Raw genomic sequence first — 16,795 nt, 5'->3', positions numbered from 1 at the left:
CATATAACTAATGACTTTTAACTATGCTTAAGAATGTCTTAATGTTTCACTTCATCACTTCTACAAAATGTAGCAAAAGGAAAAGATATTTTGATTAGTGATCTACTAAATTCAGATGTTATCTTTAATGTGTGGAGAAATCTATCTTTTCTATAATGACAGCTGATTATATACTTGTTTGGTACTCTCAGTAGCTTAGAAAAGATCACTGGAGCTGAGACATCACTTTTATGATGAAATGTGGTATGCAGGAGCATGAATTGCTGAGATAATGAGGTTTTACAACTTTCATGTCCAGAGTGGAACTTTGTGATGCAAACTGTATGGTTGATCAGGCAGGAAATTAGTTGTTTGTGTCCTTACAAGCAAGTTGAAGACATAGAATTATTTAATATGGTAGAATGTGATTTGTTTTTCTTATTGGCAGGACTATGTGGTGAATGTCACAGAGGAGTTTTTGGAGTTCATTTCAGAAGGAGCTCTTGCTATTGAGGTGTGGGGTCACAGATGTACTGGCAATGGCAGCTCTATTTGGGAAGTTGATTCGCTTCATGCAAAAACTAGGACATTGAGAGACAGGTACAAATGAATTACAAATGAATGCTTCCATCAGCTTTCTGTAAGTTTTGTAATACCTGTGGTGCACAAATACTTGGAGGCAACCATGAGTTTTTATGGGGATGTCTTTTTAGATGGAATGAAGTAACTCGAAGAATAGAAATGTGGATTTCCATACAAGAATTGAATGAGATGGGTGAATACACTGCAGTTGAACTCCATCAGGCAAAAGATGTAAACACAGGGGGAATTTTCCAGCTTAGGCAGGTATGTATCTTTTCCTTGCCATCTTATTAATGCTTAAATTAGTTTTTAAATTTTATTCTTAGTTTTTCTCTGCCTCTCAATTTTCTGCTTAGGGTCATTCTCGCAGAGTTCAGGTGACAGTGAAACCTGTGCAGCATTCAGGAACGTTGCCTCTCATGGTAGAAGCAATTCTTTCAGTCTCTGTAGGTGGGGTGACTGCCAGATCAACCAAACTGCAAAGGGGCTTGGACAGCTACCAGGTAAGGCAGTTAATTTCTCAGCTTGCTGTGGTTCTGCTGTTCTAGACCCTCCCCAACACAATTTCAAAAGGGACCTTAGCACACTGATATGTGATTTACACGTGCTTGAGGTTAATACAAGTAACATGAACCTGTGGTGCTAAACCTGCTTTTTTTTTGCTTATAACTCAATGTATGACTGATAAAGTACCAAGTATGTCAGGACAGAAGGAATATGGGAATTGTTTTTACCTTTGTGTAAAGAGGTGATTAATACTAGATTCCTAGCACGATTAGTTTTCCTCTCTTCCAGAGATGGTGAAAATTGAGGAGGGGAAAAGAAAAAAAAATTATTAGAAAGAAATGTAGTGAGATACTATTTAGCTTTTCGAAAAGCACCAAGTTGTTATTTGACAAGAATCAAAAGCAGTTGTCTCTGAATGTGAAAGGGCTATTCCACATAGCCAAGGAAGTCCTTCAAAAGCATAAATTATTTCAGCTGATAATGGACAAATTCATATTGGAAATAAACCATGATTTTAACAGTGATGGCAAAGAACAAGTGGAATGGGCCACCCAGGGAAGCAAGGTGCCTTTTGTCAGAAGGTTTGCATTCAGTTCCACAAATAATTCTAACCTTGGATACAGATGGTTGAGATTAGTGATCTGCTTGCTCAGTCATTTTTCTGGCACTGGATTCTGTAGCGATTTTAATTATTTTATTTTTTTAATAAACATATTCACTAATATTCAAATCATGGCTGACCTGCTACAGTGTAATGAAAAAAAAAATCTTTCTACCTCTAATAAGACTAGTTATTAGACTGTAATGATTTTAACATTTTACAAGTTTGTGGCAGAAAAGTTGGTATTTATGTTTTGGGTTATTTATGTTAATTTCTGTTGAGTGAAATGCATGGGTTTTATGTTTTACAAAATGTATTTTCTCCTACCAGAAGGAGGAGGATGATGGTGGTGATATGGATAGTTACCAGGTATTGCTGCTCTTGCTGTCAATCCTGCGGCATGGGGCACAGCTAATGCTAATGGCCAGCAACTCTCAAATGAGCAAGCAAAAGCGGCTTTGAAATACACACGTGCTGTGCATTTTAAAGGCTACCTGGGCTATAAAACACTGCTATTTCAGTTTACCTTGTGACTTTATACTCTTACAGTGTCCTCTCTGCTCTAGTACTCTGCAGTCAGCTCTCCTAACTGGCTACATGAATTGCTATGGGAATAAAAGCTTTGAAACTTTAATGTAGAATGAAAACAGTTTCTGATGAATATCACCAGGAAAAGAAGCAGCAGCTGCAGGCATCTTTTCCAGGCAAATTTTGCAGCATAAGATTTTTTTTTGTTTTCTATAGAAAATATCATAATCTTTTATGTTGTGCAGTTTTCAGAAATGCTTGAGTGAGAGTGGAGGATGTCAAGGGGGTAGATACAGAAGCTTCTGTGAAGCAATTTTCTTTTTTCTGCACAAAACCCAACCTTGACCCTGTTTTCCTGTGTGATAAGGCACAATTTAGACAGTGTAACAGAAGACTCATTTTAAAAGGTGACAAAGAGCAGAAGAGGAAAACCCCCCCCCCCAAAGTAAAATATATTTCAGATTTCTACATAGAAGACTTTTTTTTCTAATAGGCAGTCCAACATAATTAAAACCAGTTAGGTGAGAATGCTGACATCCCTTAAAATGATGTGTTAAATTTCCTAGCAATCTCAAAAATATAATTTAAGGTACTAACTTCTTGCGGGCTGTTTATGCGCTTCCTGACATATCACAGAGAAGAACCAACCGGGTTTTCTGTGATACCACAAAGCATGATTGCATGATGGGTTTTGTTTGCATGAGAATCTTTTAATTGCACTGATAGCAGCTGCTAGCAATGGAATTTTATGCAGGTTTGAGGGCGTACTGACCTCTCTAATCTTCAGGAGAACTTATGATGATACTGGGTTTTCCTCTTCGATATGCTATTCAAAAGTTTGATTGTCACTTCTGTGAGTAATTAGCCCATGGTATGTAATCTGTTCATCAGCAGAGGCTGTCACATTTTTTTCTCCTGTTGAAATCTGAGACTTGAAAGCACATAAATTTCCCTTCATGGGCAATGAGGTACATAATCAGCGTGCATGTCATTTGGGGGAAAAGAGTTTTCTGCATTGTGCAAGCCATTTAATATAAATTCTGATTAAATTACCACGAAATTCACTGCCCTTTGTTCTTACCCATATAGTCTTGTGACCTTCTTCTCTATTTCCATGTTAGGAAGAAGATTTGAACTGCGTACGAGAAAGGTGGTCTGATGCATTAATAAAGCGCAGAGAATACTTAGATGAGCAGATCCAAAAGATCAGCAACAAACAAGGTTTTCAGCTTGAAGTCTCTATCATAAGTACTTTATGCCCTATACCACAAAAAGTGTGTCTCATCTGTAATCCTAATCTCTTCCACCGTAGAAAAATCTGAGGATGATATAGAACGAGAAGCCCGGCTGGTGGAACAGTGGGTAGGGCTGACGGAAGAGAGGAATGCAGTGTTTGTTCCAGCACCAGGCAGTGGAATTCCCGGTGCCCCCGCGAATTGGTATGTTCAGAAAAGCCACTGGAGCTGCCAGCTTTTTGTACATAAACTGTGCATGCTGCAAGGTACAAATCTAAGGATGTTTTGGGGCCTCTTGTGTTCTCCTGTGATACTACAAGCTGCATTCAGCTGACAGAAAGTTTAGAAGGTCAGGTGCTGTTCTGAATGTAAGAAAGATTTGCTTAGCTAAGATATTACGTGAAGTAGCTTTGAAATAGCTTTCAAGGTTTGAGAATCACCTTTGAATTTAATATAGTATTTTGCAATTTTATACAACTGGCAAAATTATCCAGTAGTTTGATTCCTTTCAGAAAAGGAATGATTGAAAGATGAATGGTACAACACATGATAAAGGGTAGAGAGGAAAGAAACTGATTTCAAAGGATGTGTTCTCTGTTTCATCTGAATTTGTAATATATTTCTCTTTAGTTTCATTTAAATTTGTGTTTTAACTAAGATCTTTGGAGCTGACATGCAAAAATGAGGAATGCAGCATGTTAGGTTTGGGAAAGTATGGACAAGAAATACTCCTCTATTACGGAATGTACGGAAAGTACGCTAATGTCTCCAATAGTATTAAAGAAATAATGTAGAAATACTCTTTTCTTGCTATTTTCCCCCTTATCCACCTGAAGTGTGCTGTGGACATGGCTAAAAGTGTGTTTATGGATGTAAAGACTGCCAGTAGTTACTTATCCAGTTGGTTGGAGGGTTGCTGACCTTTATGTGTGAGATGACTACAACCAGTTAACTTTGGAAGGAGCAGAACAGCATGTTTAAAACTGGTCCTCACAGCACCTGCCACATGCTGTGTGGTGTGAACTGAGTTTTGGCAAAGCTCTAGGTTTAGCTCTGTATGTAGATAAACAAAATGCTGTTAGTGCCACACAGGCATTCAGTGTAGCCATCAGAATGTTGACAGCTTTAGCCATTGCTTACAGTTAATGAATATTGCATGGAGATCTGTTTGCCCAAATTAGCTTAGGTATGAATTTGCCGTCTTTGTTGCCAGCAGTTTGTTTTGTTTCAGGATTCCACCTGCAGGAATGGAAACACATATACCTGTCCTCTTCCTTGATCTGAATGGTATGTTGTAAAAGCAGATTAAGAAACTTGTGGAGGGGGAAGTGGGTTTAGTTTGGGTCAGTAAATGGTTAAATGGAAGAAAGAACTTGAAAGGTGTAAGAAATCAAACAAGTCCTGGCAATGACACTGTCTGGTATGGCTTGTAAAGTGCTTTTTCTTCTGGTTGTGTACGTTAGCATAATTAAGCACAACTATTTTAGAATAAGGATAAAAGTCAGGGAACACAGGAGTACAGTGATAGGCTGTACAACAGAAAATATTGTAAGAAAGCAAGCTTAGTTTGAATCAAACAGCAGATGAGGAAATTCTGTAAGTGTTTTGATGTACAAATTCACATGTCTTTAAAGTACTGATAGAAATTTTCCCAATGCTTTCAGAGCTCCTTCCACTGATATTTCTGTAGAGTTTTAAACAGCTCATTTAACGAACACTGTGTTAGGGCTATAATAAGCTTTTTTTACAGAATCTAGGTCTTCTCCCTTTGAAGGCATTTAGTTCTAAACGTGAGAAGAATATTGATATATATTCTTAAGACACAGATACACAGTGTAAGTAACGAGAAACTAGAGGTAGCTCCACACTTAAAGACTCTTTAGGAAACGAGTCTTATTATAAACCTGAACATAAAGCACAAGAGGATCTATAGACCTTATCACATCCAGCACTGAAGTGGCCTATTACACATATTTATATAGGCAATGTGTCAATAACCTGCTTTAGCAGATACTTTTGGAAAGTGAAAATCCCTCTTCCTTCATCTGTGCTCACAAGGAATGGGTTTTTGTTTGGATGTGGGTTTTTTGTTTGTTTTTGGTTTTAGTTTTTTGTTTGTTTGGGGTTTTTTACACTCAGCAGAGATTAGCAGACAAAAGATCAAATCAAATAGGATATTTCAAGAGGCTCGTTGTGTCATTGCACACCTTTTTAGTTTGTTTAGCTAAAAGTGTAATGTAGCCAGAACTGCTGTTCTCAATTTCTTTTGTGTGCTGAAATCATCTTCAAAATGCTGCACAGTAATAAGATTAAGTAGGATTAAACATATCATGAAATATAGATAGACCTTTATTACAACTTTGCCTCTATATATTCATATCCTTTGGTATAAAACTATTTCATTCTTTGCACATTTGTTTCATTAGCTGATGACCTCAGTGCCAATGAACAACTTATAGGTCCCCATGCATCAGGAGTTAACTCAATACTACCAAAGGAGCATGGGAGCCCATTCTTTTATCTGCCGATCATAAAACACAGTGATGATGAGGTAAATTGTTAGCAAGCCTCCTTCTTGACAACTGCAGCTTGTGTAAATGCTTTCTTCTTATGTTTTATTTCCTACTTCTATGTATTTAATCATTATTACTATTACCTTTTTGTCTTAGAAGTACCATGTGTATCTAGTGCTGCCTTTATTTTCTGCCTATTTATTTAGAATTTAAGAGGATATGACTTGTTAGTTCTTTTGCATTAATTCAGAGATGACAAGTCTTAGCTCTTGGCAAAGAATAATTCAACTGCCTGACTCAAAATCCCTTTTCCTGCTTTCCTCACCCCTTCATCATTCCTTTTGCAGGCTCTTAACTCTTCAGAGAAAATGACTTGTTTTATTCTGTGCACTAGGCAAAGCTTAATACTTAAATAAAAATTATTTCATTTGTAGTACAGAATTACTGATTTTTTTTAAATATATGGTTTGGGAATTGTTAGAAATTAATGGTTCTGAATCCATTTTGGAATTTTTTAACTGAAACTTCCGTGTCCTGCATCTACTTAGGCCATTGTTTAAGAGAGTGTTTCCAGAATAAAGAGGACACCAAAGTTGGGGGGAAGGGAGAGGGAAGAAAAAAAAAGTTTTGCAGAATGGGTGCAGGTTTATTCTGTCTGGGCTGCTAATCTAATCCAGCATAGATGGAAGATTTTACATTGAAATTAATATACTTCTAATATAGTAGCAATAGGATTTGTATTCCTTCATCCAGTCTTTCTTCTCTTTTCCCTTCTGTCTCCAGCCATGTGAAAACTTCCTTTCAGGGCAGGGTTTGCACAGTGCAGGGATTGTGGTCATAGTTGCTTTCCCCAGTATCTTAACATCTATTTTATGATTTTTCTGATAAATTCCTTACTATGAAAAGAAGTTTTTGATTCCACTTTGTTCAATGATGGTGATTTTTCTCTCATTAAGGAATTGTTTTACTTCATGTTAAATCATTGTAAATGATACCTGTTGTTAGAATAATAGAATCTTTGATTTCCCTTTCCTTCTTCCACTTAATTTGTCTGCATAGGTTTCAGCCACTGCTGCCTGGGACTCTTCTGTCCATGATTCAGTGCACCTCAATAGGGTAACTCCTCAAAATGAGAGAATTTACTTAATAGTGAAGACTACTGTGCAGCTCAGTCACCCTGCTGCAATGGAACTGGTATTACGCAAAAGGATTGCAGCCAACATTTATAACAAGCAGGTAATAAGTTTATATATACTTTTATTCCTTGGTTTTGTTGGGGTTTTTTTTCATTTTTATTTTAATGAATGTGTTTTCTTAGCTGCTTGCTTAATTTTGGTCTCCCCAGTTCTTATGAGAGAGAAATGCAAACTAGATTTTTACAGGTTGCACTGAAGCTGTGTACTGGTATATTTCTTTGAACTGTCCATTTTTCAACTGATTGAACTTAGTAGCATTGTATACTGAGCACAGTGCTGTAAAGAGTACTTAAAATATCATAAATGCTAAAAAAGTAATTTAATAAATGGTAATTTATTGTTCTGATTGGCTTCATAGTCAGATTTTTTTTATTGCAGATTTTTATTTCTTAGGATAATAATAATTATCATAATTAATTATGATAATTATTATTACTATCCTAATATAATAAATAATTAATACTAATAATTATCATAAATAATAATTATCAAAACAGTAACTGCAAATTACTTTCTTTCTAGAGTTTTACCCAGAGCCTGAAAAGGAGAATATCCTTGAAAAATATATATTATGCCTGTGGAGTGACTTATGAAATAGTATCCAATATACCAAAGGTAAATCATAGTGTATTTCTCTGGCAAACTCACAGAAACCAACAGAACTGACCTACTGCAGTGGGTCATAGTGATTAGAAAGTAAATGTCCTGCTTTGCTGGTATGAGGCAGGTTGCCAAAGTGGATACACTGAAGTTCAGTGTGAGATCATGTTTATCTTTAAACAGTTGAAAACTGTGGGGATTTTATTTTCTCTTCTACTGTATTTAACTGAGTTTTTGTAAAAAGTTATTTTTGAAAGCCTATTAGTGTCTACAGGGAAAATACAGAGAGTAGCCAGAGGAATGTTCAGGTTTGTGAAAACAGAATAACTGGGAATCTGAGTTCACTGGAACATAAATTACTTTTTATAGAAAAAATCTTGTACAAATTGTAAATGTATTGTAAAATTTATTTTAAAAGTAAACAAACTGGACAAATGAAAACAAAAATAGTCTTGAAACCCTGTAATTTTTACTTTGTTGCTCTACTTAAATTTTAAACTCTAGGGAAATCACAGCATATTTTAAGATTTGGGAAGGAAATTACATTTCCTTTCCTAGGAAGTTGTCATTAGTTGAGCCTTAACATACACAATTTCAGGTTATAGATGCATTTTTTCTAGAAGTGCATTTACTACAGCAAATGCTCAAAGCTTCTCCTAAGCTTAATCTCTTCAGCATCATTTGCACCTCTATGGAACCACCCTGGATCATTGACTTTAATTAGGTTTGCTGATTAAGTTTAAGGTGCTCAATTCGAATTAATTTCTGGATTGAACTGGTCTAAAAAAGTGAGCTAAAACAATTGGTTTTCCTTTTTGAAACCTTGAATGGTATAACTTCTGCTTTAGGCTACAGAAGAAATTGAGGATCGTGAGACCTTAGCACTGATGGCTGCAAGGAGTGAGAGCGAGGGCACATCCGATGGCGAAACCTACATTGAGAAATACACACGTGGTGTGCTGCAAGTGGAGAACATTCTGAGCCTTGAACGGCTACGACAGGCAAGGAAAAGGCATTTCTTGCACCCTTTGTGCTGGGTTATGAGAATTCAAGAGGAGATGATTGATCTTTGAAAAAGACTGTGTTGCTTTTCTTGTTTGAGTTGTTGTGGGGTGGGTTTTTTTGAGATTGTTGGACAGATAAATGTAAGACGAAGTTAGTTCTGTGAAATTCAAATTTCCAGTGGTGGTGGATGGATTAGCTAAATCTGGCAACGATGTAGTACTCAGAACCTGACCAAGCAAAGGCCAAAGAATGAATTTCAGACAGAAGCTTTGGTGGTTGTGTGTGCAAATTAAGATTTGTGAATGCAAGCCCTGATTGCTGCTGTTAGCTACACTGAAAAAAAGTCCCTATTCTGCTTGCTCTGGTCTCCTGAGGAGGCCATGGCATTGCTGTTAGTGTTTTGTTCTCTTTACACAGGCAGTCACTGTCAAAGAGGCTCTTTCCACCAAAGCCAGGAACATCCGCAGGAGCATCAGCACCCCGAACGTGCACAACGTAAGGACCTTCATCGTCAGCACGGGTGGGGAGGGGCTGCTCTGTGTGCTCATGTAATGCTTGCACAGCAAGGTGTGGTAATGATTACTCTGTGCTGGGACTAACCAGCCTGTGGGGAAGTGGTCACAAAGTGAAACCCCCTCCCCAAAATTGTCTGTCTTAGGAGATAGCAAAATTAACAGGAGAGAGGGAGAGTTGGTTGAAACTCTTCTCCTTTTACAAAGGATATCCATTTGGGAAGTAGTTCAGGATGACAACTGCCCTGATTCAGATTACTTTTACATCCAAGTCCCTTTAACTTTTTTCCTGGTATAAGGGGTAATTTCCATTTTATGTATTCTCTCACACACTCATACAGCAGAAACATGGATATCTTTATACATAATCTGGTCTGAAAAGAGAGAGCAAAACAGTTATTAGTACTAAATGTAATACCTTGTTTCCTCAAGGTATTCATCTCACAAATAAAAGGTAGGAATTTTGTCATTCTGTCTGTTGGTGTTCCGTAGGTGTCCTGTAGTCGACTGGATCTTTCTGCCTGCGATGAAGATGACAAGGTATGGAAACGTAGCAACAAACAGCTTGCGTTCCCAGATTTCCCACCCCCCCCATAAGCAAGATGTGTTTGAGAACTGGGGGGAAAAAAAAAGGAAAATAGAAATTGTATTTTCCTTTAATAGTATTTAAACAGTTGATTTACATAATATCTCTTCAAAGTTCTGTACCCATTACATATAATTTTGCATTAAACCTTATTGTCCTTCTCTGCTTTTCATATTAGGATTCTATAAACTGATAAGTAAGAAACAGAAAGAGAAAAACCTTAACTACTTCTCTGACTAACTAATTACCTTTTAAACAATGCATTTCTGTGTGACAGAAAAATTGTCTGAAGTCAGTAATTGACATACCTTTGGTTTGTGGGGTTTGGTTGACTCTAAAGAAAAGCACTTGAGTTTGCCTATTTTTTTTTCCACATTTGCCTGCATCATCATGCAGATTTATGTATTTTTGGTTTTTTAGGGTTGGTCTGAAAGTCACCTAGATATATCTGACTGTTGTTCCAGTTACCAAGATGTATCATGCTATGGTACTTTACCCAGAGAGTCACCTCGCAAGAGCAAAGATGGCAGTGGTGAGATTTCATATATGTAATGACAATGCTGGTGGATTCTTATTTACTGCATTAAACTGAAAATTAAATTCCCAGTGCTCTTTTCCTAATAAATGTGTTATCCAGCTTCTACTTAAGGAGCTAAACATAATCTGGAAATAGGGGAGAAAAGGAGAAATGCATAAGACATCCAGGAAAAGGTGTAAAGAGAGATGTGCTAAATATAAATCAAAACTGTAGAAGAAAAGAAAGAAAAAGCCCACCCAAAGCAAAACAAAAAAACACACACACACGCACAAAAGAACAAAATGCAGCTGCTTTTATTTTATTAATTTGAAGATGAAGATGCTTTTTTTGAAGTGGGAAGTGTCCTTAGACAGGTTCTTTACATGATATGTGGATACTGTCTGTGCCTCCCTGTCAGTGTGTCACAAGTGCCTTGTTTCATTCAGGTCACATTTACCAGGCAGTGCAGGTAGAAATACTGTTGCAGTAAAGTGGGACTGGGGGTCTATTCATTGCTTCCTTGCTTATAATTTCCTTTTTGATCATGCTGGCTGTTCTGGGCTTGGTTACAGGGCAGATTTGCAGTCTTGTGGGCAGAGGTCAGGTGAGACCCAGGAGGCAAAGAGCTTCTCAGTTCTATTTTCAAGGACACTTCCCACTGGTTTTATGACCAAGATGAAAAGGAGAAATGTTGGAGCCTCAGAATGGAAGGGGCAAATACTGCTGTTTTCTGCTTTCCTTCTGTTTCCAGACTTCTCTGAGGATCTCACTGAGCTCTGCATTATTTCATGCCTAGGCCAGTGATTAAATACTTAAATACTGACATTTTTCTGTAGCCAGCAACTTTGTCAATTGCATGGCTTCAATTGTTTTGAAGTATGACCTTTTAGTCAGGATATGAAGAACTGAAATACACTATTTTTGCTTTTTTACCTAGGTGTTGTAGCAGAGAATTCCCATGCTTTAATGACCAGCCCTTTTAAAGCATTTTCTCCCCAGCCACCAAAGTTTTTCAAGCCCTTAATGCCAGTGAAAGAGGAACATAAAAGGAAGACCCCACTTGAAAGCCGACCTCTACTTAGTCAAGAGGTAATCTTTGAAAAACACCTGCTTTTTTAAAGGAGATGGAGTGATTTTGTGTACTTGGCAAATCATTTGCATCTGTTGCAACAGAATTTTATAATTCTCTGGTAAAAGTATTCAGGTCACTCTTTGTATCTGGTGGAGTTTTGCTTTTTGGAGTTTCATTTTTTACCTGAATACAGGGTTTGTGGATTTTGGGGGTTTTTTTACTTCTTGGTATGTATTCTCCGTTACAGGATATTTCTATTTTAGTGTAGCAGTAACTACTTTACTACTTTTGCACATTTTTCTTTTTATTCTTCAGTAAGATGTTGGTGTGGTTTTTTTAATAGATGAAACATTATTCTGTGAAACTATTCTGGGGTGGTTATAATTCTGGCCTTTATTCCTCACCCTCAAACTCTGGGAGGGCTGCATGAGTTCCCCTACCCATTACCTTGCATTTTGATGTCTGTATGGCCGGCATGGATGTTTCACCTTCATCACATCTTCACACCTTTCTGACTTGGCACCCAGTTAGCACCGTGGTCAGAGCTGTGGCTTGTGTGATGTGTTGTGTGTCTCCACCTTTGCAGAGCATGCCTCCATCGCAGGTGCACTGTGCTGGCTGTGCTGTGCCTGCGGGAAGCAGGGCCAGCAGCATGCCTGAGGAGAAGATTGTAAGTTTTGTACCAGTTTCTGTCTCGAGGCCTGGTGGTGGGCTTGAGGCACTCACGCTACTCTAGCAGAAAAAAGTAGTTGTGAGGTGGAAATAACCACTTGTGACTGGTTGTAGGTTATGGTTGTAAGAATTGCTTGCCTGGCTTGCAAATGCATTCTGTCATTGGAACTAACTCTACTGGGGTTTGGTGTTCTGTTTCTGTTTTGTTTTGGGTTTTAATGTTTATATGTCTTATGTCTTGTGGGGTGGGGGGAGAGGGGAGGCTGTAGTATTTACAGGGCACAAATGATCAAGTAAAGGATGGGTTAGTGAGCCATGCTGTTGTCACTCTAATATACCTTGTATGTTACCTAGATTTTGTGACTATATCCCAGAGTAAATGGAATGATCCCATTTGGTGTAAGTAACCGTGCATTTAGGTGTGGGTACACTATAAAAGCTTATAATTGCCTGACATGGAAGCAATATGACTAAAATAAGATTGCTGCTCCTAATTAACCTGCAGCCTGTCTTCATTATAATTCATGTGGAAATTGAGGTGGAGGGCTTTTGTTTTAATCTTCACTTGCTAAATCCTTTTCTCACTGCTGCCTCAACAAAAGATGTATCACCATTTCTGCTGTGTGATGGTTTTGGGGCTGTGGAACATGGCTGCAAATACTTGCTTTAATCAGAGCTTTAGATTTAAAATTCAGAGCCTTCAAATTATTTCCTCTAAGTCCTATGGGACACTTCTCCACAAAATTCTAGTGATGGGTTCTTCTATTCAACTCTTATCTTCATTCCTATCATATAGCCAAGCCATTAAAAAACCTGTTCTGTATTTCTAATACTGTTTTGTCAGTCATTAGACCAAAGTATCCTGGGTGTTCTGGTGTATATATTTGAAGCTTTGCTGCTGGGTTTGAGTGGCAGCTGTTTTATTCTTGATCATGTCAATTTTCCACAAGGTAGCTGGCGTGCTGACTCGTACTGAGTCACTGATACAAATAGCATGAAGGTATTTGGAAGAAAAAAATCTTCTAGTGCTTTGAAAAAACATCCCTTGGAAAATAAATTGTTACAAAACTTTCCATAGCAACTTGAGGGCAGTTTTAATCCCTTGAGTGAAAACAAAGTCCCACCCCATGCATGCCCTGAGTTAACCCAGGCACTTGCCTATGCTGCTTTCCACAGATACACAGAAGCTTTCAGAGCTAGGAAAGGGCAATATCCTGCCACCAGGCTTTGCCAGCTAGAAGGGAACTAATTCACTGAACACTGTAAACCTGCTGTAGCCAACAGGACCATAGAAAGAGGTGTTCTTTCAGTTCTCAGCTGCTTGACTCATACTGACTTCTCAGTCAGTACTTCCAGCTTTTTGTTTGGTTGCATAGGAAGTCAGATCAAGGGAAGGGATCCACCCAGCTGATGGTTTGACTACCATGGAGTTTTCCATTTGGACCTAGTCCTCTGTCTGATGACTTTTTAGACCCTTCAGGGTCCTGGGGAGACAGGCAAGAAGGAGCAGCTGCTAGTGGGGAGGAGGTTGACAAAGCTACTTTGTGTAGCCCAGACAGCCTAGGGTGTTGTGTTTAGCAAGTGATGCTTCTGGGGGTTTTATTGTTTTAGGAAAGAACTCTTTGTAGGATGTAGGCTTCCCAGGCTACCCCATTTTTCAGAGCTGCAATGAGTCCTATATTTTACCTAGGCTGAAGTATTCCAATATTCAAAACACATCTGCCAAAAAGGGGGGGAAACAGTTAACAAAAAATATTTTGTATTCAGTTGCCTGAAATAGAGCATTCAACCTGAAATTTCAGATGGTACTTACACATGCTTGATATTGCAGCTATATCAAACCAGCATGATATAGGGGCATGTTCTGTATAATACAGGAATACAGTGACTTATGTTAAGGTCAGATTAAATGTTTTCATATTAAGTGTAGTTAAATACTGTCAGTAATTAACATGTTTAAGGGAGGATTTGTTAAGAGGAAACCCTTCTACCAGACAATAAGAATTGAGGCACCTGTGATGCAACCACTAGATAAGTATTACTGATTTTTAAATTAGTAAAATGGGAACTAACTTGTTGAGGTTACTTGAGAGGTGTAATTTAGGGATTTGAAAATGCAGATGCAAAGCAGGTGTAGGGAAGCTGGTCTGTGCTCTTGCTTATTTTACTTCTTTACTGCTAGAACTTGACATATAGTCATGTCTCATTAGTTCTTGCTGTCATGGTCTTTCTGTTACCAGTTCTTAAATCTGCTTTTCATTATAGTCATTCTGTTGCATCCCAGGGAAGTTGTTGAAATTTCTTGACCAGTTTTTCAAAGATTCTATCTTTATTTATACCAATAGCCTGAGCTGTACGAGGCACCTTGTTTCTTTTTTTCCCCATCTCACATCCACAGAAATTTGAAAAACTCTGAAATTGCTTTGTTTCTGGAATTTCCCAGTCAGGAAACTTAAGTTGAGCTTTGAAAATAAATATGTTTTGTCCCCACCAGGTATCTTTTATTTGTCACAAGGTGGTGTCTCCTCACCTATTTGCAGTGTTCTTCATAGCCCAAGTTCTAGTAAGCGGACTGGTTCTCTGTAGCTTAGCTTTTGTGCTTATGATGACAGATAACCCTGAAATGGCACATGACTGACAACGTGGTTGCTTGTTTGGCCTTTCCTAATCAGTCACCAATGTCTGTATGTCTGTAGAACCATTTCTCAGTTATAGCCTCGTATCCAGTCTGATTCTGAACAGGGACACCAGCAAGGTGGGGTTTTTTCAGTCAAATGAGGAATCTTGCAAGTTTCAAAAGAGACACAAGAGCTCTTATAAAAATACCTTTTGGTCTCAAGGGGACATTTAGCTAGTATTGACTAGAAATACTTTCTTCATTAAATGTTTATTAGTTTGGCGTTCATATATAATCTTCAACTTTGTAAAGTATATTTGATAAACTCTCAGTTTTTAATGTTTAACCCCTCCCCCCGCCACGACTGTGAGGTTCAGCATAGAACAAAGCTTAGTTTTGCACAAATAAAATTGGTAAAAGGGAAGAAGTAAGCAGAATGATTGAGAAAACATCCCTCAGAGGTGAGCAACTGGTATCCTCAATATGCAAAAAAGATGCTTTGCATAAGACTTTAGTGCTTGGAAGGTTATTCATAGTCTCAATAAAGCAGGTATGAATTTTTTCCTTTACTTTTAAAGGAACTGCAGATTTCAGATGTAAGTAGCAAGATTTTCAACAGTGTAAATAATACTCAGTAGTCTTACACGACATTTTATAACACTGTTGCTCCTCTTCAGAGAAATAAATAAATAAAGCCTCCATCCAAATTCTGTATGAGAAATACCCTGGAAGAATGCCATGAAAATTAGAAGGCAAAGGATACCAAGCCTTTACTTGATCAAATATTAATAATGAGAAATGTGGTTGCATTTGTCAGATATACTTGGACAAGTAGAGACAGTAGAGATACTGATAGCTGTGCAAACAAAAAATTAATGTTATTGAAAATCTTGAGTCATCTTAAGAGGCCATTCTGCATGGGTAATACTGAATTATATTTGCTATGAGTTTGAACATGGTAAGAATGGACATGAGACCTTGTTACAGATAAGGGCTGTCTGACCAGTGGGGAGAGGCTGGAATATCTGGAGCTGTTCAGCCTTAAGGAGACCAGTCACAGGGGCATCTTGTCAATGTATAAAAGCACCTGATGGGCCAAGGCAGACTCTTCTCAGCAGTGTCCAGTGACAGGACATGAGGCAAATCAAAACACATAAGATTCCATCTGACCACAAGATGGAACAAGCAAACACTTTGTCTACTGTGAGGGGGGTCAAACACTGGAATGAGTTGTGCAGGAAGGTTGTAGAGATCTCAAAATCCACCCAGTTGGACAGTGTCTTGGACAGCCTGCTCTGGCTGACCCAGCTTGAGCAGAGAGAGATTGGGCTAATTGACCTCAAGAGGTGCCTTCCAATCCAAACAATTCTGTGATTATTCTGACATGGACAAACTGAGCAAATCTATTTCCTGTCTGGGCACTGGAAGTTTTGTTATACAAAGTTATTTGAGCAGTCTTGGGTACTTTGAAGTGAGGAAACCTTTTCAAGAGGATGTTTAAACTGATGTGTTGGTTCTCTGTGGTCATCTGGTTAACTGTTCTGCTTTTCCTCTTACATTGGTGAATCACAGCAGGTGTCTGAAAGCATCCTGAAAGGTACTTCAGATATCACACAGGATCTGCCTTGATCAGAATTTGAAATCTGTAATGCAGATAAAGGAACTGAGAAACAATGGGTGCTAAAGTTTCTTTAAAGGACTTCAGCAGTTTTCATTTTTCCTAAAATACAATTATTTCTAGTAGAAATTTCCTGTAAACTAACCATTTTTACTATATATATGTGTGTATACATATACCTATGTTTATACCTGCATATATGTGTGTAAATGAAGACATATATGTATATAATGAAAGAAGTACTTAAAAAAGCATCCATGTAGAGTCCTGCCTGAAATATTTTATCTTAGGGGAAGAGCCCTACCATGTTGCCGAAGTCTTTCTCAGATTCATCTTCACAGACTGAAGTCCTCAGCTTCAGATGGACTCTGTGAAAGTCACATCTGTGGTCTGGTCACAGTGCATCCCCACACACCACCAAGGGGAAATTCAGGGAGGCACCTCCAAATTCTGCT

General features: G+C 38.1%; 1 protein-coding gene across 5 annotated transcripts in view; it reads left to right on the top strand.

The window, feature by feature from the left end:
* Positions 1-16,795, top strand: part of KIF13A (kinesin family member 13A) — a 105,737-nt gene that overhangs the window by 84,946 nt on the left and 3,996 nt on the right. For 2 of the 5 annotated variants that reach the window (XM_039712000.1, XM_039711998.1), the window contains 15 exons: positions 428-579; positions 693-825; positions 918-1,064; positions 2,000-2,038; positions 3,319-3,418; positions 3,510-3,636; positions 4,664-4,719; positions 5,859-5,983; positions 7,005-7,181; positions 7,664-7,756; positions 8,590-8,742; positions 9,164-9,241; positions 9,751-9,798; positions 10,265-10,376; positions 11,299-11,450. In XM_039712000.1, coding sequence (XP_039567934.1) covers positions 428-579; positions 693-825; positions 918-1,064; positions 2,000-2,038; positions 3,319-3,418; positions 3,510-3,636; positions 4,664-4,719; positions 5,859-5,983; positions 7,005-7,181; positions 7,664-7,756; positions 8,590-8,742; positions 9,164-9,241; positions 9,751-9,798; positions 10,265-10,376; positions 11,299-11,450 — 1,692 coding nt within the window. Of the gene's footprint in view, positions 1-427; positions 580-692; positions 826-917; positions 1,065-1,999; positions 2,039-3,318; positions 3,419-3,509; positions 3,637-4,663; positions 4,720-5,858; positions 5,984-7,004; positions 7,182-7,663; positions 7,757-8,589; positions 8,743-9,163; positions 9,242-9,750; positions 9,799-10,264; positions 10,377-11,298; positions 11,451-12,019; positions 12,104-16,795 lie in introns of all 5 variants that reach the window. The other 3 variants (XM_039712001.1, XM_039711999.1, XM_039712002.1) reach the window with 2 other exon arrangements.

Source organism: Passer montanus, unplaced genomic scaffold, assembly GCF_014805655.1.
Source record: "Passer montanus isolate IOZ18808 unplaced genomic scaffold, ASM1480565v1 scaffold26, whole genome shotgun sequence".
NCBI classification, from domain to species: Eukaryota; Metazoa; Chordata; class Aves; order Passeriformes; family Passeridae; genus Passer; species Passer montanus.
Note: the sequence above shows the minus strand (reverse complement) of the source record. Positions and strands in the feature narration are given on the sequence as shown.